Source organism: Grammomys surdaster, unplaced genomic scaffold, assembly GCF_004785775.1.
Source record: "Grammomys surdaster isolate TR1022 unplaced genomic scaffold, NIH_TR_1.0 125852, whole genome shotgun sequence".
In the NCBI taxonomy this organism is placed as follows: domain Eukaryota; kingdom Metazoa; phylum Chordata; class Mammalia; order Rodentia; family Muridae; genus Grammomys; species Grammomys surdaster.
The window spans coordinates 3,099,339-3,121,261 of NW_021620678.1; the positions used below are offsets into that span (position 1 = coordinate 3,099,339).

The window sequence follows — 21,923 nt, forward strand, 5'->3', positions numbered from 1 at the left end:
CCTGAGTTCAAGCAGCCCTCATATCTGTACTTCCCAAGTAGCTAGGATGACAGGCATTACGTTCTGTACCCAAGTTATCTCATTCTTGTTCAAACTTCAAAAATTATTTACATAGTACCCTGTTGTGACTGAGAGAGGGCAGAATTCCAGGCAGACAGACTGAGACCTAAATCTAGTGCCAGCATTTATTTCTTTAGAATGGTCTTGAACCACTCTAAGCAGTGGCTAGCCATGTCCACATTCAGTACACAGAGCTATCTACGTGCTCTGCTGAGTAGGAAAGCTAGACTTTGAGCTAGAATTCTGCTTGTGAAGGCTGAGACCCTTTCACTGGCCATGGGCTTTGAGGGATGGGTACCTGCTGGTGCTAGGTGGCCTTCTAGGCCAGGAAGGAAGTGATGCAGCTCACTGTATGAAGAGCTCTGTGCCTACCTGGCTGGTACTAGGGCCCACAGCTAGCTGCCTAGTAGCCTCATGCTTTGGGCTCTGTTTCTCCACAGGCATGGCAACAATCTGCAACATGGGTGCAGAAATTGGGGCTACTACATCAGTGTTCCCATACAACCACAGGATGAAAAAGTACCTGAGCAAGACAGGCCGAGCAGGTGAGCTCATGGGGGCAGGGTGAGCACACAGCCATGCTGTACTCCTGTCCTGAAGACATGAGCACTTAGCCTTTATCCCTAGGCTGGCTGCCATGCAGAGGCCCAGAAGTCCCTGCAGGTAGATGACAAACTAGGTGTGTGTGATTGCTTCTAATTATGTCTTCAGCCTCTGAAAGAGTCTGGCATCCAAATTATCCCTGCTACAGGTTATCCATGTGAGTTTCATGGGAAAAGCTGGCTGAATCTGGTCTTTTCTTGCCTAGTCCCCAGTGTCCCCTACAGGTAGCTCTGGAAGTGACATGGGTCTCCTGTATAGCTGATTGAGGGAACTTCCCAGCTTCCCCCAGCAACTTTCAAGCTTCTCGTGGGTTTCTTTGAAGCTCAAACAAGGAAATAAAGGGCTAGAACCTGGTAAGGCAGGGTGGTGTAGGGGAATGGGTAGGTACTACAGGTTAGATGTCCTGGGAAGCTGAGAGCCTCCTGAGTCCTACCTGGACTACCTTTATCTCTTTTTATTCAGTGACTTCTTAAAAATTCTGCTCCTTACCAGTGAGTGGTGGCACACATCTTTAAATCTAGCCCTGGGGAGGAAAAGGCAGGAAGATCTCTGAGTTCAAAGTCAACATGGTCTACAGAGTCGCAGGGCACCCAGGGCTACACAGAGAAACTCTGTATTGGGGGAAAATGGTTTTGATTCTCACACACTGTGTGGTAGAGTGTGTTTGTAATCCTAGTACTTTTTCCATATCCTGTGTGTCTCATGCCTTCTCATTCTTGGCTCACTGACAGCCTCTTCAAGAGGCAGAGCTCTTCGTGGGCAGAGGCAGCATCCTGTGCTCTTAGACTTGTCTCTCTGTTGACTTAGTTACTGTCTGGAACCTGCCATTTGGTAAGTGGCAGGTATCTGGCTCAGGTGTACAAATAAAGTCTTAAAACAAGTTTCTGTTTCATTCTCTTCCCTTGTGGATTCCAGACATTGCCAACCTAGCAGAAGAATTCAAGGATCAGTTAGTGCCTGACCCTGGCTGCCAGTATGACCAAGTGATTGAAATTAACCTCAATGAGGTAAGTGGAAAAGTACAGTTTGGGGGACTGCTGAGGGTGGGGCTTTTATTTTTGGCACTGGGTGGGGGTGGGGCAGGGCAGGTCCTACCAGCACATCCAGCAGGGCAGTTGACCCTTGGTTCCTAGGCCTAAATCAGGCAGGAATGGGAGACAGACGGAAGGACATGACATTCAGCCATGGAGAAAGCAAGTCTGACATGAGTGTCCATTTGTTGCTCCCCAGCCTCACTGGAGGCCAAGATCTTGCCCTGAGGGCCCACTTTGCTTTGAGTTCTTAGGGCAAGCTGCAATGAGTTGGCATCCTGATGCCTGCAGAACAGGTGTTCAGAGAGCCAGGAAAGGGCTCTAGAGCAGCAGAAGCCAGGCTGTTTGTTGAGTGCCAGCCTTGGCTCTGTGGATCTGTACAAGCTGATCCACCTCTGTAGGCCTCACTGCATAAAGTGTGGAACCTAAGGAGTCAGGGAAATGGGTTAAGTCATGTAGTAACAGTCTGGTGTGTTGGTGTTTGTCTGCTGTGCACGTCATGTTTGTTAGTCATTCCTCATAAAAAGCATATGGCATGGTCTGACTGTCAGAAGATTCCAGTACGCCGGGCAGTGGTGGCACACACCTTTAATCCCATCACTTGGGAGGCAGAGGCAGGCAGATTTCTGAGTTCAAGGCCAGCCTGGTCTACAGAGTGAGTTCCAGGACAGCCAGGGCTACACAGAGAAACCCTGTCTCTGAAAAACCAAAAAAGAAAAAAAAGATTCCAGTAGGAACGTTTTTGGTCTATCCCAACCCTTGGTAATACAGTTGAACTCTAGACAAGCACACCTGTGTCCCCAGCCCTCTTTTTTGTTGTCATTGTTTTGTTTTTGTTATTATTTGGTTGTTGTTGTTGTTGTTGTTTTGAGACAGAGTTTCTCTGTGTAGTGCCCAGCTATCTCTTCTTTATAAGAAGGTCTTACTAAGTTCCTCATGCTCTCCTTGAACTAACTTTGTTAACTAACCAAGGTGGACTTTACCTTGCAGTCCTCCTGCCTCAGCCTCTCAAGTAGCTAGAATTCAGTCCTCACCATCAGGCCCAGCTCCTTCAAAAGCAGTGTAGTTTCAGAGATGATAGACTTGTGAGGCAGATGGCTCAGATTGTTTCTGTACATCTGTCTTCAGTTCCTGTGTATACCGTGTGGAGATGAGACAGTCTGATAAGGCTGGGGGACTCACAAGTGCTATGTGCAACCCCAACCTATTGCCCACTTGTCTCCCATGACAAAGTTTGAGCCCTGAGGACTGAAGCCAGTTCCTTCTATAGAAATGGGGGAATCTGTGAAGAACATCCATCCCCACTCTACTTCTTGTCTCACTGCTCCTTGACCCTGTCTTTTCAGCTAAAGCCACATATCAATGGACCCTTTACCCCTGACTTGGCTCACCCAGTGGCAGACGTGGGCACTGTGGCAGAGAAGGAAGGCTGGCCTCTGGACATCAGAGTAGGTGAGTGCCTTCCACTTTATCAGGTTAATAGGTATCTGGGGACAGTCACCTTCATGGCACTTCTTGGGGCAGGCACTCTGTAGGAGGTCTAATTATTCAGATCTTACCTGTGCTTGGGATAGCATACTTATTGTACTTCAGAAGAAGAGTTGTAAAATACCTCTAACTCTGACTCTTAACCAGAAATAGTCTTTTGTTGTTGTTGTTGTTTTTCAAGACAGGGTTTCTCTGTGTAGCCCTGGCTGTCCTAGAACTCACTCTGTAGACCAGGCTGGCCTCAAACTCAGAAATCCGCCTGCCTCTGCCTCCCAAGTGCTGGGATTAAAGGCGTGCGCCACCACTGCCTGGCAGAAATAGTCTTTAAGAACGTTACTGTGTCACTGTATACATGAATATGCACATCTCTGTTGTCTGCACACGTCACACATGCAGACACACTGGCACACTGCTACTGTAGCTCAGCCTGAGCACTCACAGTCTCTGTGGCCTGCACTCACAGGGCCTGGTGTGAACCCGGGCTCTGCTGCTTCATAGCTACGTCCAAACACAAAACAAAAAGGAGAAGCAGCTCACTGTCCATCAGAAGACTCACATTGTCACACTGTCACTGACTCAACAAGGTCACTGTTGAGAAGACAGGGTGGGCGCTTAGAGTCGCCAGATAGAGCATAGCACAGTCCACCACCCTCAGGTTCTGGGTAAACAAAAGGAAATCATTTTCAGTATAAATACGCATGTGCCTCCTGTCAATACATGTTCTCAAGAAGGGAAACTTCAAAATCCAAGTCTGGTTCCCCATCTAGTCAGGAATGATAGTCGGGTTTGTCCTTCTAAGGTAAAAAGAGCTCTCTCTAGTGTCTAATAATTAGAAAGGAAGAAAAAAAATGCTGGCTAGGCATGGTTGTGCATGCCTTTAACCCTAGCACCAGGGGGCTGAACAGGTCTTTATGAGTTCAAGGCCAGCCAAGGCTATATAAGACACTGTCTCAAAGAAAAAGACAAGAAATTGCTGCGCTAAGAGAAACTTGGCATTAACAGACAGTATGAGGTCATTCAGTTCTACCGAACTTTTTAATAACAAGGTTTTACTTTTTGTTTTTGTTGTTGTTTAGACAGGGTCTCCTTATATAGCCCTGGCTATTCTAGAACTATGTAAGTACATCAGGTTGGTCTCAAACTCACAGAAGTCCTCCTGCATCTGCCTCCTGAGTTCTGAGGTTAAAAGCTTGCCCAGCTGTGACTGCTTAACAAGGTTAATCTTTTGTTGCTCTGATTAAAAAGCAAGCAGAGGGGGCTGGAGAGATGGCTCAGCGGTTAAGAGCACTGACTGCTCTTCCAGAGATCCTGAGTTCAAATCCTACCAACCACATGGTGGCTCACAACCATCTGTAATGAGATTGGATGCCCTCTTCTGGTGTGTCTGAAGACAGCGACAGTGTACTCATAAATAAAATAAATAAATAAATCTTTTTTAAAAAAAAAAAAAAAAAGCAGAAAGCTGGACAGTGGTGATGCCTACCTTTAATGCCAGCACTTGGGAGGCAGAGGCAAGTTTGAGGTCAGCCTGGTCTACAGAGCAAGTTCTAGGACAGCCAGGGCTACTCAAAGAAACTCTACTCAAAAATAAGTAAACAAATAAATAAAATAAAATAAAAAATAAAGCAAGCAGAAAGCAGAAAAACCTTAGAAAATTAGCCTGTCAGTTTCCATTAAGCAGTAATCATTGTGAATGTGTTAGTATTAGCCTTAAAGTAGGGTACATGCTTATAATCCTAGCATTCAGATGGGTGAAGCAGGAAGATCAGGTGTTCAAGGTCAACCTGTGCTATGTGAAACCCTGTCTCAAAAAAGAAAAAGTAAAGCCTTTTGGGTTTTATGTGTACTTTCACATTTGAATAAAATTTTTGTGAAAATGAGTGTCATGGTCAGTGACTATGAATGACTGGGTTATGAGTAGCCTTTATTGCTGATATTTAGGTCACTTCCAACATGTCTATTAGAAATAATCTCTGTGCCAGATCACTTAGTGATCTCTTTGTCCCAGGTCAGATGGAGACTTCTGGTTACTATCTTCTGACCTTTGACCCTACCATATACCAGGTTTGATTGGCAGCTGCACCAATTCAAGCTACGAGGACATGGGACGATCAGCAGCTGTGGCCAAGCAGGCCCTGGCCCACGGACTCAAGTGCAAGTCCCAGTTCACCATCACCCCAGGCTCTGAGCAGATCCGAGCCACTATTGAGCGGGACGGCTATGTGAGTGTTCGCCTGCCCCTGCCCCTGCCCCTGCCCCTGCCCCTGCCCCTGCCCCTGCCCCTAGCTTCCCACCATGCCTGCTGGTGTATGCTTCAGGGTAGAACAAGCTACCACCTGTTGGGCTAAGGCAATGCAGGCTCAGCCTTTCATCCTTTAGGCTGTTGCCTTACCCACTGTCATCAGCGATGTACCTGGCCCTGACAGTTTTCTGTCCTCTTTATCCTTTGTAGGCACAGATCCTAAGGGATGTGGGTGGAATTGTTTTGGCCAATGCCTGTGGCCCTTGCATCGGCCAGTGGGACAGGTAAGTAGTGCTTCCTAAGAGAGTAGCCTCTAGCTCCTTGGTGCAAAAGTACATAGTGGAGAGAAGACCCTAGCCTATGGCTTCTGGTTCCAGCCCTGTGACACATTAGAAGTCCCTGTCAGACATGGATGGGCACTCAGTTAGAAGAGCCCTACAGAAGCCCTGAGTGGCCAGAGGCTGAGCCCTGGCTGGCAAGAAGAAGCCAAGGCAGCTGCATCCTAGAGGGCAAGCTGGTGGCTCTGATGGAGCCTTTTAAGAGCAGGCAGCTGCCTAAGTGAGGAGACTCAGGCCTCTGTCTGGCCTGTGCCTCTTTTCTTCATTCTCTCAGATGAGGCCTGGGGAGCTTGAGCGTGCCCTGTGCAGTGTGCTTGAGTCCCCGGAGGACACAACATTTTCAGAGCCTTGCCATTCCCCTTTCATGATCTAGGCATGTACCATATGAAACCAGACAAACTGGCTTCTGGACAGTCCATGAGACAAGGCTAGGTATCTCTAATCCTATCCCCTGTCCTGGCAGGAAAGACATCAAGAAGGGAGAGAAGAATACAATTGTCACCTCCTACAACAGGAACTTCACAGGCCGAAATGATGCAAACCCTGAGACCCATGCCTTTGTCACATCCCCAGAGGTAAGACTACCTGGCCAGGTATTAGCCTGACTGCATTGGGGAGTCCTGTTCCTGGTGGGTCAGAGGAAAGGGTGGGGAGATGGCTGCTTAGAGTACAAAAGAACAAGTTAGTCTCTCCTGTTAGTCCCTACCCATCAGTGGACACTCCTAATTTGAGTTATCAAAGGAGAAGCCAAGAGACACGGCCTTGTCAGCCATCAAACATCACGCTGACTTGGTGATTCCTGCTGGTCTCCCTCAGCTCGAGGTATTCAGCAGTTAGTGGATATGAGTATGGACTATGGAATCTCGCTGGCTGGGACGGGCCCTTGCTCTCCTAAGATTGGTCACTTATTCATCTTCCAGGGTCATGTGAGAAGGGTGTGAAGAAGTTCAGTAAAAATGTGCCTTTGCTATTAATTACTACAGGCATTGAATCAGCTGACACATCTTAGGCACTGAAGGGTGTTCCACATTGACTTCACTATCACAGGCCAGTCTCACTGCTTTGTGAGGAAGTAGTTCTTCCCAGACACCTGCAAGAACAGGAAAGTGTCATAGTAGTGCTGTTCTAGCCTAGGGCACACAAAGAGTTCAGGCCCTGGAGCTATTTTAGAAACTCCTGGGTATGAGTACTCTGCAGGCCTGGTGGCTCACAGTCCCAGAGGTAGCCCTGCAGCCCTGGCCTCAGATGAGGGGCCTGGAGAGACAGAGATGGTTCAGTTGGTGAAGTACTTGCTGCATAGGTATGAGGATCTGAGTTTGACTTCCCAACATCCACATTAAACAAAAACAAAAACCCTTACAGCTTCTCAGCCAGCCAAAGCCAGAGCTCCAGGTTCATTACGAGACCTTAGAAGGTCAGCGAGATGACCCAGCAGACAAAAGTGTTACCACACATAACAAAGTCCCTAGTTCAATGCCCAGAACCTCCTACATAGAGGTAGGAAGAGAAATTAACTGCACAGTTTTGACCCAACATGTACACTTTATGTATACACACACACATGTATCATATGCACATTCACACAGAACACCAGTAAAAACAACTTTAGATAGATGTAGGTGGTTGGTGCTAACCAGCAAACTGGCCTCCTCCATTTCAGATTGTCACGGCCCTGGCCATTGCTGGAACCCTTAAGTTCAACCCAGAAACTGACTTCTTGACAGGCAAGGATGGCAAGAAGTTCAAGCTGGAGGCTCCAGATGCCGATGAGCTTCCCCGATCGGTGAGCAGATGCTGATATTTTTTTATGGCTAGCCAACCATAGACCTGTCTTGGCCTACTTGCCTGGACTCATGTGAGGTGGGCTGACACTGTTACTGAGAAAGAATGAAATTTGGGACACAGAAAATGTGGGGACATGTGTACCAGACATGTGGGGATTAAGGATTCAGTGCCCAATGTCTCCACCCCTTCTGTAGGACTTTGATCCAGGGCAGGACACATACCAGCACCCCCCTAAGGACAGCAGTGGCCAGAGGGTGGACGTGAGCCCTACCAGCCAGCGCCTGCAGCTCCTGGAGCCTTTCGACAAGTGGGATGGCAAAGACCTAGAGGACCTGCAAATCCTCATCAAGGTTGGCACAGCCATCCCATCCCCAAGCATTAGGTGTGGCTGAGGAACCCAAGGGAACAGGGAGGGAGGGTTTCAAGAAGGGAATGATCACAGGAGTTTGGTGGCTCCCGTTTCTACGTGATTCTGGGCTGGGGCACAGCCTGATCCAGCCAGTTACTGTCAGGCCTCAGCCACCTAGTGTGAGCATATCACGTGACTCAGCTCAGCTCTGGATTGACAGCAGACAGCACTCCTATTATTGGGCCATTACCAGATGGGGACTGTTTGGGAGCTCGGCCTTTCTAGTGTGGTCAAGGGCCTCAGACTCATGTCAGACAATAATTTATGGGCTTACTAAGCAGTGTTCAGGCATGCCTGTGACACAGCCAGTATTTAGCTCATGTGAGCCAGGACCCAGACATGACTCCTAGCTTCTATGTCTGGCTTGGAGTCGCTGATCTTCCACCCTTGGCAGCTTAGCTGAATAAGCAAACAGCTGCATCTGTCTTCCATATCTAGCCTGCCCCATGAGAGAGTATCCTGTCATGGGGACAGCATAGCTGGGGCTTTTGAGAGGGTGGGTGGCATGGGAACACCAGGACTGCATAGATTACAGGGCCAAGGCTGGACATTTATCCCTAATTGCCCCTCCTTGTTCTGCTCGCTGCCGCCTGTCTCCTTTATCCATTGCTCACTGCCTCATCCTGGCTTGTCTGTTCACCCACCCAAGGTCAAAGGCAAGTGTACCACAGACCACATTTCTGCTGCTGGTCCCTGGCTCAAGTTCCGTGGGCATCTGGATAACATCTCTAATAACCTGCTCATTGGTGCCATCAACATCGAAAATGGCAAAGCCAACTCTGTGCGCAATGCTGTCACCCAGGAGTTTGGCCCTGTACCTGACACTGCTCGCTACTACAAGGTAGGCCAGCATTGATTCACACCATACCAGTACTTGGGAGGTAGAAGCTGGTGGATTTCTTGATTTCGAGGCTAATCTATAGAGAGAGTTCCAGCCTGGGCTTAGTGCCTCAATACTTGGTCTGTGTGAGACCTCCTGTGGCTCTTCTCTGAGCTTCGATTTCCAGCTGACCCTAAAGCAATTCTCTAAGGTTTCCTCTAACCTTAGGTCTGGGGCCAGAACACCTGACTCCTTGGGCAGGGTTCTCAGTGTGCTGGGATAACAATTTCCTCTAGTCATGCCCCCTCTAGTTTGTTTCTCCTGTACCCACACCACCCAAGCCCTCAGGCAGCACCTTCCACTGCCTCACTCCCCATCCCTGCTGCCTGACAGAAACACGGCATCAGGTGGGTGGTGGTTGGAGATGAGAACTATGGTGAAGGCTCAAGCAGGGAGCATGCAGCACTGGAGCCTCGACACCTGGGGGGCCGGGCCATCATCACCAAGAGCTTCGCCAGGATCCACGGTGAGTCAGCGCCATCCCCACATTCACTCAAGGCCACCTACTCTGCCACTGGCTGACCTGGAGTAGGCCATATTCCGTATAGCCTGTCCCATCTACCCAAGGCCAAGTTGGCATTGCCCAAGTCTAATAGCCATGGCTTCCCCACAAGCTTGTCAGCTGAAACCTAAGGCATGCAGCATGTCCATCTATACTAACACAGACCTGCATGGAGTGCTGCTGTGGAAAAGGGTCACTGGCACCCAGCATACCTGGGCAGTGCCTGCTTGCCCTGCAGAAGGACTGGGGTTGTGGGTGGGGTTTGTCTATATCCCTTTAGAGAAGAGTGCTCCCGGGACTACTAAGGAGTGTTGGGAAGAGGAGCCGCACTGCAACTTCTTGTTTGTCTAACAGAAACCAATCTAAAGAAGCAGGGCTTGCTGCCTCTCACCTTCGCTGACCCCTCTGACTACAACAAGATTCATCCAGTGGACAAGCTGACCATTCAAGGCCTGAAGGACTTTGCCCCTGGCAAGGTCAGGAGGCTAAAGGAGAGGAGAGAAACCAGGGATTTCTTGGGTGGGTGGGGCTGGGCAGTCACCTTGTTTCCTGTCCTGCATAATTACAGCTCTTGTGAATCCATGTTCCAGCTGAAAGAGCCAAGCCAGACATTAGCCCTGGCCTGGCACTTAGTACCCGACAGCTTGCCTGATACAACCTTAGGTCTTAAGCGCCCCCAGTGAGGATTGTGTTCCTGGGAGCACCATCCACTCCCAACCCACACTCATCTTTCTGTTGCAGCCGCTGAACTGCATCATCAAGCACCCCAACGGGACCCAGGAGACCATCCTCCTGAACCACACTTTCAACGAGACGCAGATTGAGTGGTTCCGTGCAGGCAGTGCCCTCAACAGGATGAAGGAGCTGCAGCAGTGAGGAACCAGGCTGGCTGTCCTGTCCCACTCTGACCCTGCTGGGGGTCACAGTACAGGTCCATGTGCGTCCTCAGAGCCTCATCTGGTCTGTCCAGCATGACCACCTGCTCTCAGATGACCAGACCTGCTTCCTGCCCCATCTTTAGCACACCGAGTGACCCACCATGGAGGGCAGCCCCGCCTTCCTGTTGAGTTTGGTTTGTTTTTGAGCAACCCATGCAACTGTATTTATTTTTGATGACAGCACTCCCTCTACAGAAGTTTTTATTCTGCCTGATCATTTCACTGGTGGCTGAAAGATTTTAGAGAAACTTGTTCTTATAAGAAAAAAACAAAAAAGATCCAAATCTACTGAAAGTTCTGAGAGTGGTTGGTGTCTACTATTATCAGCTTGGGCTAATGGAGGGTTTTTCAAGCCAAGGTTCCATCATTCCTTGGTCACATCTGGACCCTGCTCACTGTAGCGCAGTCAGGAGTGATGAGAAAAACTATTCCATCCCCTCCTGCCCTGCACATGTGGCCTGCAGTAACTGTGAGCTTCAGTGACCAAGAGCTGCCTCCTCCTCTGTCCCCCTGGGGGGCTACAGTTCTAGAGCTAATCTTTACCCTGAGAGTAGACGAAGCACCTATCTTAAACATAAAGCTGGTGGTGGTGGCAACACCTTTAATCCTGGCAGAGCAAATGGATCTGAGTTCAAGTCCAGCCTAGACTGCAGAGTTAAAACAGCCTGAAAAGTAACCGGCTCCAAGACACAGCTAATAAACAAACGTCGCATGCTGTCTGCCCCTCCAGCCTCTGCAGCAGAGTTGTGACAAAATAGGCTCTATTAGGCTGTATCAGCTAAATCTCACATGGAAAGGCCCAGGCCGGCCACAGGGGTTTGTCACAGAACAGTATTTATCACACAAGTGCCAGTGAGAAAGAGACAGCAGGACTAGACAGTCATCTGTGGACCTGGGGCAATCTATTCCCACAGGGTGCTCATGGTCACAGAGGCAGCAGCAGCAGCCCCAGGCTTCCTGTGAGGTAGGCCTCCATCTCCACTTCCTAGACAGGGAGGGGTTTTGGTTCATTTTGGAGGCTCTGCCTTCCAGATGCTGTGGAATTAAGAATGCTTAGTGTTCCAACTTCATCAGCAACTGACAGTACTGACCCAGAGTGACCTCCTTTATTACAGAGCCCCTAAGCTCAGTAGTCAGCCTGGTCTCAAACAAAGGCCTACATCTGTGGGCTTGGGAAAGGTCATCTCTAAATGGACCTTGGGGTGAGGCAGGACATGCTGTCCCAGACTGGCAATTCAGTGACCTTAGACTGTGATGTCAGCTACTGAAATGGGGAGGTTCCTACTGCTACCACCAGTACTTATTAAATGTTTCTGCTGTCACTGAAAGCCAGAAGTTCATAGCAAGACTAGGCTTAGCTCAGTAGTACAGCACCTGCTTAACATGAATGAGGCCCTGGGTTCCAGCCTCAGCCGTGAAGAAATTACAAAAATAAAAAAATAAATCAGTCCTTGTGCTGGGGAAGCAGCTGAGCTGGTCGAATGTTTGCATGGTGTGCACAAACCCTGGGCCCCATCCCTACCTTCACGTAAGCTCATGTGGTACTACACACTTGTCATCCCAGCACTCAAGAGGTAGAAGCTGGAGGGTCAGAAACTCCAGACTATTCTATGCTGTACAGCAAGTGAGAAGCCAGCCTAGATCCATGACACAGGAAACGGTTCAGGGTGGCTCCAGACCACAGAAGCAGTGCTGGGGAGGAAGAGGACAAGCACTTGTCACTCTGCTCCTGGTCCCACCAAGCCTGGCTCTGGGCAGCACTCCTCAGAGTGCCAACTGTTCTCTACTTTCACAAGTCTGGACAGGTCTTCAGGCTGGGCAGTCACTGTGAGCCCCAGGGCTAGTTGCTGGTCCACCAGGAGAGAAGGCCCAGGCCTGGCTCACTGATAGATCCCTGCCAAAGACAGAAACAGGTACACTCATCACTATTCAGAGCTGTGCTGCCTGGAACAGGAGGGACTAGTACCCCACCCTATTCAGCACCTAGCAGGCCCAGCACAGGCAAGGAAGTCAGGTTCACAATAGCTGAGAGGCTGTGGAGACTGGGAGCCATATCACCACTTCTGTCCCAGCTCACCACGGTTTTAGGAAAGAGGCACCAAAGCCTCAAGTGGGATCAGGTAATCCTCAACCCCAGACCTGTCTTTCTGAGCTCCTGAAGTTGCAGAGGGAGGAGCCTGAGAAACACTCTCCTGGAACCCTGCTCCAGTCTCAGCTTTGATCTTTCTAGCCTCTCATTGATTTTGTCCCTTCCTTAAAGATCCTCATATCCAAAGTCTCACCTTGCCTGCCCATCTACAGCAACGTTGTCACCTCATGGCCCCAGCCCTCAAAAGCAGACTAGTGTGATTGACAGATGACAGTCACCACACACCTGACCTGCTAAGGGGGTTCTAGGAACGAAACCTCAAGAAAGCAGTCTCCTGTCAGCTTACCACAAGCGTATACGGCGCTTCCTTCTTTGGCAGCTCCTCACTTGAAGAGGCAGCCTCAGCTGAGCTGGGTCCTGTGGGGGATGTGTCCACAAAGCTCTCATCCACCACCCTGAAGCGGATCTCCTCCCCAGTGTCCATGTACAGGTCATGAGCTCCTTCTTCCGTCTCATACTCCCACACCCACACTTGTTCTGTTTCATCACTGGAGTCCAGCGTCAAGGCCACAATCATGCCATGGGAGTGTGAGCCTGAGGGTCCTCTGAAGTACTTACCCAAGTTAAAACCAGCCCTAAGTTGAGACTATTTGTGCTAGGAAATATAGTAAAAGATGCTTCTGTCCCTTGGAGAGGATCCAGTTCCCACCAGGACCCAAAATGAGAATGATAGTCCCATGTCTAGAAATGAGCGTGAGCTAGGTGCCCTGCACTTCTCATTTAATCCTCAAAAGTAATCTGGCAGACGGATCATGGGCCTGCCTGGGTCTCAAGATGAGAGGCAGGTTTAACTGCCACCTGCCTGAGGAGGAGGAGGAAGAAGAGGAGGAGGAGGAAGAAGAGGAGGAGGAGGAATAAAACAGGGCCAGATTTGCTGACAATTCCACAGTCTCATGCTTCTGCCTGCACAGACCCGGGTGAGAGGAAGGCCTGTGCAGGCACCTGCTCTACTCCCCCATAGCCTACAGAGCCATACTGCCCTCTAGTGGCACACTGCATTCTCCATATCTGCGGAGCCAGGGGTGCAGTTGTAACATACCAGAGCCCCTCCTGGGACAGTCCCATCAAAACAAACAGTCCCAGAGCTGGGGTGAAGAAAAGCAGCTCTGTACTCCAGGCCAACTCCGAAAATCCATCCCATATCCTGGGAAATGGAGACACCTGCCAGGGTGAACCTGCTGGGGACATCTGAAATGACTCCTGCAGAGATAGCCTAAGTGAACTGACAAGGGGTGACAAGAGCCCCAAAGGTATGTACAGCTCTATCGTATCACCCAGCCTGACAGATATGGACATGTGGAGACCATGGTCAGAATGGGAAGTAGAGGTGGCCTGGGGTGTCACACCAGCACCATCAGCAGTGGCAGATCACAGAGCCGCCAGGGTCAGCACAGTAGTGGGGCTGTCCACTTGCCCCAAATCATACTTGAGAGGATACAACTTGGCAGGCTGCTGCAGTGACTCAGGGGGTATGAGAATGTCATCAAAGAACCCTAAAGAGACTGGAAGAAATGAAGAAATGATGAGATGAGGCCTTCAAAGGGACAGCCCAGCAGAGATGGCAAGTCCCTTTCCCAGTGCAATCTGTCCCCTCCTTCCTCAAAGCCCCACTTCTATATCTATAGTACCCACATGGGCTGAGCAGCCCTGGGCACGACTCCAAGTACACAGCTCCCAGCCTTCCCAGTTCGCTGCACATAGAGAAACCACAGGCACTAGAGCCTGTCACCTCCACCAGCTCAGCACCCCTTCTCGGCTCCAAAGCTGGGCCTTACAGTGAAACCTCACAGAGCTAAGGCCCTTACTCCATCCTTGAGAACATGAGGGCATGAGGTACCCCTCATTTGGCGCTGCAGCTGGACAGCTTCTCTGAAGCCATAGGAAAGAGTCAGCTGGATTCTGGACCACATGGTCAGCATACACTGCCCACCCCACTGTGTTCCATCCAGTCTTCCCCCAGAAGTCTGGGCACCTTACCGTGCACACCCTCTGGGCTGCAGCCTTTGATCTTCCCAATGAGAATCTCATCCAGGAAAGGGTGGAACACCACGTAGCGGAAATGGACTAGAAAAGAAGCCCACATTGTTGTAGTCACACTAGGCCTGCTAAGAAAATGTCCACCTCACTGCCAGCACACTTATCCAGTGCTTCGTGCTGAGTCCTCTTGCAGGCTTAGACCTCTCTGCTAAGGCAGAGAACCAATCCCTCCAGTATGCAAGGTCACAGCTTGGTCCCCATAAGGAAACATCAGCAGCTGCTGCCCTGGAACTGAGGCTGGCTTCCAAATCCATCTCAGTGATACCTGAGCCTAGATTCTGGGTCATTAGCAACTCCAAAGTCAATTCCAACAACCTTCAGGCTGTCCTTCACATTCTAAAAGGACAGGAGTGACTGGCCAGGCTTGGAAGGAAGTTCCTGACTCCTGATGCCTGAGCAAGCTGACCCTCAGCACAGAGCTGACCTGGGATAGGACACTAAAAACGCCAAGGCTATGTGGGGAGGGTGACACATGGGTGACTTCATGGGTTCTCGGGCCTTCTCCCTTGTGCTTCCTACTCACCTGAACCCAAGGAAAAGGCTGGCTAAAGCTGTACCAACACCAGAATGATTCCTGGCCTCAGCAGGGGCCACACCTCACTGGCCCTCTCACCCAGGAAGATGCTCTCTGCCATCAGACTGCCTATATGAGGTTCCTGTGCCAGGCGTCATGTTCTACTATACAGAGGAAGAGGAGGCAGCTCAGAGGCTGTGTGTCTTGTTCCAACCACATAGTTCTCCTGCCCACTTAGCCATAGATAGACTCTAAAGCAGCGGCTCTCAGCCTTCCTAATGCTGTAGCTCTTTAATACAGTTCCTCGTGCTGTGTTGACCTCCCAACCATAAAATCATTTCATTGCTACTTCATACCTGTAATTTTGCTACTGTTATGAATCCTAATGTAAGTATCTGATATTCAACCAACAAAGGAGTTGCGACCACAAGTTGAGAATCAATTTTCTACGTCTTTCCCCAGACAAGGCCACCAGGTTGGACGCACCTTCCTCACACAGACTTACTACCAGCACAGGCTTCTACCAGGACTCCTTCAGTGGCCTAGCCTGCTAAGTACCCATCTTAGGATATTAGGGCCTACCATGCCTGGCTCTGTCCAGCTGCACTCTGCCTTCTGTGAGGTGACAACCTGAAGATGACCGAGGCTTCTGCTAACCCTCCAGAATCCAGCCAGGAGCAGCTGTGGATCACTTATGCACAGGATGGAAAACTCTGCCCTCCATAAGACATAGCATTCAGCTCAAAGCTTTTGCCAGGCTTGTGCCATGCTTAGTTGGGCACACGGCTTTCTGGGATAGCACAGCATGCAAACCAGTGCCCAGAGCCTAAACACCATATCTGAAAGCAAGTGATGAGCAGCTCAGGGTACACACAGTAGGACATCTATCAGCCCCAGAAAGGAAGACTGGAGCTGGCTATGACGGCACATGCCTTTAATCCCAGAACCCTGGAAGCAGATCTCTGTGAGGTCGAACCCAGCCTGTCTACATAGTAGGTTACAGGACACCCAGAGCTACACAGATAAACCTTGTCTCAAAACAACAATAAAAGGCTAGAGATACAGCGCGAAGCTCTGGGTTTCCATCCCTAGGACTGTACTGAATTACCACCCAGAACCCCTGGGGGCAGGGCATGTTTCATTTGCTTTTAGTTAACAGGCATAAAGAAAATAGATCCCGGGATGTGTACTCCCCAACCCTTGGGCTGTGTTGAATTTCTGAGAAAAGGACAAATTCCTGATTCCACTCACATGAGGCACTGGTCAGGGTCTACAAGCCAGGAAGCAGAAGAGGGCCAGCAAAAATGCTCAGTGAATAAAGAGGCTTGCCACCAAGTGTGACCCCGAGTTTCTGATGCTCCCGCAGTGCTCTGTGGCCCTCCAAGGATTTGAGAACGCCTAGTCCCACTGTGTGGTATGGTGTACTTAGACCCCTATCCCAGGGGCCAGAGCCAGAATTCAAACATAGGTCTGTGAGATGTACTTTATATCTCCCACAAAGAAACAAGAAATACAGGATGACACACAGGGTGTTTGGGACAATAAAATCCAATCCTGGAGACCAAGTGCAAAATATCACCAATGTAACGGGCAGCATGTCCTTAGCGCTGACTTGTTTCTGATATTCCTGAAGATTGGATACCTATTAGCACTTGCCTCTTGGACAGCAGGCTCTTGGTTCAGCTCAGCAGCATTCTCTGAGAACAGAAGCCTTGCCCTTGGCCAAGTGCAGAGCCCAGCTCAGCTTGGCGCTCCTCCCTGAGAACAGAGCTCCTCACAGCTGTCTACACTCTGGGCCCCTTTTCTACTCATGAAAATGCCTGATCCACACAAAGACAGCCTGTTTCCCGGGGCTCTCTGCAGAGCTCAACACCCATGTCAACTGACTAGTCTCAGGGTGCCAGCACAGACCCCAGGCTGTCTCCAAACACCCCAGAACACTTGCCCACTCATCCCTGGGCTAAGAAGATGACCAACACAGACAAAGACAAGGTTCACTGTGGCTTGTGTGTCTGTCACTTTGCCTCTGCTCCATTAACAGGCTGGGCAGGCCGAGGAGCCACACTGCTGCCCAGTGCCAGGAAACAAAGTTACAGAGGAAGCCTGGACACTAGCCCCGCCCACCACTCCTCCAGGTTCTGCAAGCACCCCTTCACCCCAGATGCATATACCTTTCAGTTTTACTGCAGTTTCTCTCAACAAGGGGCAGAGTCTGTTTCTCTATCCCTTAGTTTTAGCCATGTGACATCTTTTGGCCAATGGCATCCAGGTATGCTGAAGACATACTTAGGCACAGAACTTCAGGCCAGCCCTGGCTAACTGCCCAGAAGAGCACCAGCCAAGCAAGCAGCCCACAGAACCAACAGAAACAAGCCATCCCATACTCCCTCAGTGCCAAGGTTCTGTCTTGAGCTCTACTATGTAACCCCTTAGTACCCCTGGAAGCCATGAAGTATAGAATCTACTAGCACTGTTGGACAGGCTACTCCTGATCCTCCAGTTTCCACCTCCCAAGTGTTGGGATTACAGGCATGTATCACTGTCCCTGCTTAGAAGCCACATACATGCATCCGTGCATGCCTCACACACATATATACCATAATATGGACATCAGAGGAAAATTCTGTACAGTCAGTTCTCCAGATTGTGTAACAAGCACATTATTTACTCCTGAGCCACTTGCTGGCCCCAGAGAACACTTTTAATTGCTATATCCTACTGCCCCTTCAGGTCCCTAGACCCAATTGGCCTGTTCTTCCCCTGCCTACTGCTCCCCAGACAGTAGGAGCCACAGCTTAGGGCCCTTGCCTTAGCGGGCTATCTCACCATGAAGCAATGAGCAGCATGGGGGCAGGGCAAATATCAGGGGCACTAGATTGAACCAGAGGGACACACAGGCTAAACCACAATCGAAATCTCAAAATTGTAGTGGCTTTGAGAATACCCCATCCACACTGATGTCTTACAGGTATAGAAACTAAGGCCCAGAGATGACATGAGTACCCAGTCACTGAAGTCAATTCCTAGAAGAGTTAGGACTGGGGCCCAGGTCTCCCACCACCTTAAGAGCCATGGCAGCTTGGTTTTTTTTGCTACAGAAAAATGAGTCCCAAGAACTATGACAGCCTAGGAAGAGAAGGCACTCACCTTTGGTATGTGATGCTCCATCCCCTGGGAATACATAGGCGTCCTCCAGCTTGGTGATATCAAACAGACAGATGCAGAGTCCCACATTGTAGACGACCTGTGCAGACATGCAGACACACAGTGACTCTCCAAAACCCTCACAATCACAAGCAAGGGTCTGTGTATCCCTTTCACTAATGATATGAGCTGAGACTCTGCAGGAGGTAACGGTGGCAGGGACCTCAGGACGCACAACCTGGAACGAGCAGGGCCTGAGTGACAATGCCAGCTTCCAGGGTCAGCTCTGCCTCACTGTGGGACCAGCAAGGACACTACTCTGCCTCTCAGCCTCAGCTTTCCACATTCACATCTGGAACAGCAGCTGGAGTGTTAAGTGGAAGGATGGACATGAAGTCTGCTGGTGGCCGGGTCAGACCACAATGACCAAAGTTTACTGTCTCTGCTTAAACTTATACTTCCCAGGTCCCAAAGCCTGTGCTCCAGATCACAGCCAGGAAGTGTGAGAACTCCATCACTCTCACACCGCCCCAGACACACAGACGGCTCACACAGGGAAATGTGGCCAAAGCCCTTGCGCAGACCAGAAGCCCACACAGCCCACGCCCCACACTCTGGTGTTGCAGATGACTGGGCTCAGTGTCTGCTTGTCTACCATCAATACCACCCCCGGTCACAGCTCTCACAGGAGCTGCTCAGGGACTAGAGACTCACAGAGCACTTCAGAGCCGGGGCAGAACTCCCTGCAAGGATCTTCTGTGGGGGCTTCTCTCACAGGATCTAGGGAACTGGCCTCAACCATGCATGGTGATCCCTGCCTGTAACCCCTGCACCTGGGAGGTGGAGGCAGGGATATCAGAAGCCCAAGGCCGTTCTTGGTTACACAGTAAATGTAAAGTGAATTCAAGTCCCATGAGATGCTGTCTCAAAATTAATAGGGGAGATGGTATTGGTAAAATGGCTCAGCAGTCAAGATGCCTGCCGCTAATCCTAACAACCGACGCTGGATCCTGGGGCCCTTCTCCTCACCTATTGTGTTCTGGTATATATACACCCACATTGGCTGCTCTTCCAGAGGTCCTGAGTTCAGTTCCCAGCAACCACATGGTGGCTCACAACCATCTGTAATAGGATCCAATGCCTTCTTCTGGCTACAGTGTACTCACATATGTAAATAAATCCTTAAAAAGAAAAAAAGAAAAGAAAAAAAGAAAGAAGACCTAGACATTGTTGCTGAATAAGTATGGTCTCCACAGGCCCATAAATTTGAATGTTCATGTCATCAGGGAGGAGCACAGCTTGAGAAAGATTAGAAGGGTTGGGAGGTGTGGCCTTGTGTCGGTGGGAGGGCTTTAAGGGTTCAATCGCCCACAGCAGGCTAGTGCTACTCCCTCAGCAGATGAAGATGTCATTCTCAGCTACTACTCCAATACCACGTGTGTCAACATGCTTCCACCATGATGCTAAAGGACTAAACCTCCGAAACCATAAGCCAGCCTCCAATAAACTGCTTTCTCTTCTTGCCTTGGTCATGTGTTTCCTCCCAGCACTAGGACGGAGACTAAGACTGTGTGTGACACACATCTCTAATCCTAGCACCTGGGTGCCAGAGACAGACAGTTCTCTGTGATTGAAAGGCCAACCTAGTCTATAGCAAGTTCCTGGCCAGCCAAGGCTACCTAGTGAGATCCTGTCTCAAAAAAACGAAAAAAACAGTGAATTCTCTCCTCCATCGACAAGCCCGAGATCTGTGTGTATACTTCCTCCTTGGGCCTCAGGCTCCTGTAAAAGGACTACCTGCTCCTAGATAAAGCCAAACATGCTGTCTCTTTCCGGTTCTCACAAGGATCACCTCCTACTGACCTGTAATGAACAACTTGGACTATAAGGCCCTCCAGGGCTCTGCGGTCTAGCTTGTTTACATTTCCTAGACCACCCTGTCTGTCCAACATTCTCTGTGCCTTTTTAGATGCTACAGCCCCTCCTGCCTCAGGACCTTTGCATGTGCTAATTGCGCTGCCTCCACAGCTCTTTACACCCAACCCGTTCCAACCATCAAAACAGAGTCTCTCTACTGTGCTTCTCCTCACCATCAGCTCTCAGGTCAAGGGCTATTACCTCAGAAGTCACCAATCTCTTTCATCCAAGGTTACGCTTCTCTGTTCCCAGCTGTGTGAATGCCTGGCCTTCATAGCATTTACCCCATCTCATTGCAATGAGACCCTCTCAAGCCAACTCTTTTTCCTCACTATGCTACAAAGGCAGAGCCTGTGTCTCCCATTGGGGATTGTAAAAGGATTACATCGGAGAAGGCCCCTGTAGTCACAGAAAGTAAATAGAGTAACCAAAAGAATTCAAGAAAGGGGCTGGAGCTGGCTCAGCTGGTAGAGCTACCTACCTCTAACCCTGACACCTGAGTTCAATTCCAGAGACCCATGAGCTATCCTCTGACCGCCACTTACACGTGCACAAATTGAGGCCCAAAGAGGGTGACTTGGCCAAGGCTGCACAGTAATTTAATGAGGAAACAGGCATTTTCCAAATTCCGTCTTACAAACACATTTTGTGCACACTCTCTCCGTTTTTTTGTTTTCTGGCCAATACTAAGAATCGAACCAGTGACCCCGCAAATGTCAAACAAATTTAAGCACTGTTCACCACCCCAATGCTTTTTGTTTGTTTTTTGAGACAGGGTTTTCCCCTGTAATCCTGACTGTTCTAGAGCTTCCTCTGTAAACCAGGCTGGCCTTGAACGCACAGAGATCCGGCTGCCTCTGCCTCCTAAGTGATGGGGATTAAAGGTGTGTGCTACCACCAGCAGTTTCCGATGCTTTTTAATTTGAGACAGGGGCTAACTATGCTGCCACACTGGCCTCGAACTCGTCACAAGCCTCAACAACCCAAGAAGCTGGGATTACAGGTGTGCACTACCTCGCTTGGCCCACTTACTCCCTTGGGTACACGCTGACACCCAAGTCTGGTTCATAAGGGATCGAAGGAAAGAGACCCTGACATGAAGCTACGTTAAGTGTGTAAGGCCAAGGCTGAACCAGGTCAGGCTAGCAGCGGGACCGATTCGGACGCTGCCCCGGAGCCCGAGGGCCCAGTACCTTGTTGGCCAATTTCTTGTTCAGCTCCTCAGCAATGGAGTCGTTGAGTTTCCGCTCAAACTGCCACGGGGGTATGCGCACGGTGTCCACCATCTCCACCAGCACGAACATCCTGCGCTGGGGCTCTGGACACCTGAGAGGCTGTCAAGCACGGGGGGCTGCGAGCCGTAAGAGAGTGGGGGTACCCGAACCGCCTCCGTCCCTTCCCAGCCTCTTACAAGCCAAGCCTGCAGACGAGCCGCGCGGGAGGGCCTGGGGTCCCGTTCGCGGACGCCACGCTCCTCTAGCGGAAGAAACTGAGGCCCGCTCCTGCCAGCCTTGGAGGAGCGCCGGTCCCCCGATCCCCTGTCCCGTCCTCTCCGCACCACGCGCGGAAGCCACGCACTATTCACGCGCGTCCAGCGGCTCCGAGGTCCCAGAGCAACTCTCGCCAAACCAAATCAACTCAGCTTCCGGAAAACTGACCAATAAGAAACATCTTCCCGCCCCTGCGGGTCGCGGAGCTACGCGTGGCTCCCGGGAGGGCGGGGCCGGAAGGTGGGTGGGGCCGCCTGCACTCTCCCGCTAGTGAGAGGAGAGGGGAGGGGTAGAGCGCTGAGAGGGCGGGGCCTCGTTCTGAAGCAAGCCAACCCCCGACCCCTGAGCGAGTCTGGTTGCTAGGCGACTAGTCTGCACTTCAAGTCTGATGGTCTT

General features: G+C 50.4%; 2 protein-coding genes across 2 annotated transcripts; one reads left to right on the forward strand and one right to left on the reverse strand.

Moving 5' to 3' along the window:
• Positions 1–412: 412 nt before the first annotated feature.
• Aco2 (aconitase 2) lies at positions 413–10,570 on the forward strand. The gene is made up of 12 exons (XM_028789889.1): positions 413–605; positions 1,579–1,670; positions 3,041–3,146; positions 5,247–5,404; positions 5,635–5,708; positions 6,226–6,337; positions 7,423–7,545; positions 7,742–7,897; positions 8,606–8,797; positions 9,170–9,302; positions 9,693–9,814; positions 10,080–10,570. Exons 1-12 carry the CDS (start codon positions 413–415, stop codon positions 10,212–10,214), a joined length of 1,596 nt encoding a protein of 531 aa, XP_028645722.1. The 3' UTR covers positions 10,215–10,570.
• Positions 10,441–21,626, reverse strand: Polr3h (RNA polymerase III subunit H). Its single transcript, XM_028789902.1, has 6 exons — positions 21,231–21,626; positions 18,124–18,220; positions 14,403–14,489; positions 13,864–13,927; positions 12,712–12,913; positions 10,441–12,170 (listed from the first exon to the last, which is right to left on the reverse strand). Exons 1-6 carry the CDS (start codon positions 21,339–21,341, stop codon positions 12,117–12,119), a joined length of 615 nt encoding a protein of 204 aa, XP_028645735.1. The 5' UTR covers positions 21,342–21,626; the 3' UTR covers positions 10,441–12,116.
• Positions 21,627–21,923: the final 297 nt, after the last annotated feature.

Bases quoted from the DNA above. Each gene is read 5' to 3' on its own strand.
- Aco2 (XM_028789889.1), top strand. From the start codon at position 413: ATGAAGAGCTCTGTGCCTACCTGGCTGGTACTAGGGCCCACAGCTAGC. The intron at 5,405-5,634 runs GTGAGTGTTCGC...TATCCTTTGTAG, and splicing joins CTATTGAGCGGGACGGCTAT to GCACAGATCCTAAGGGATGT. The intron at 6,338-7,422 runs GTAAGACTACCT...CCTCCATTTCAG, and splicing joins CCTTTGTCACATCCCCAGAG to ATTGTCACGGCCCTGGCCAT.
- Polr3h (XM_028789902.1), bottom strand. From the start codon at position 21,341: ATGTTCGTGCTGGTGGAGATGGTGGACACCGTGCGCATACCCCCGTGG. The intron at 14,490-18,123 runs GTGAGTGCCTTC...CTTCTTTTCTAG, and splicing joins TGGAGCATCACATACCAAAG to TCCATTTCCGCTACGTGGTG. The intron at 12,914-13,863 runs GTATCCTCTCAA...GCTGGACTCCAG, and splicing joins CTGCAGCAGCCTGCCAAGTT to TGATGAAACAGAACAAGTGT.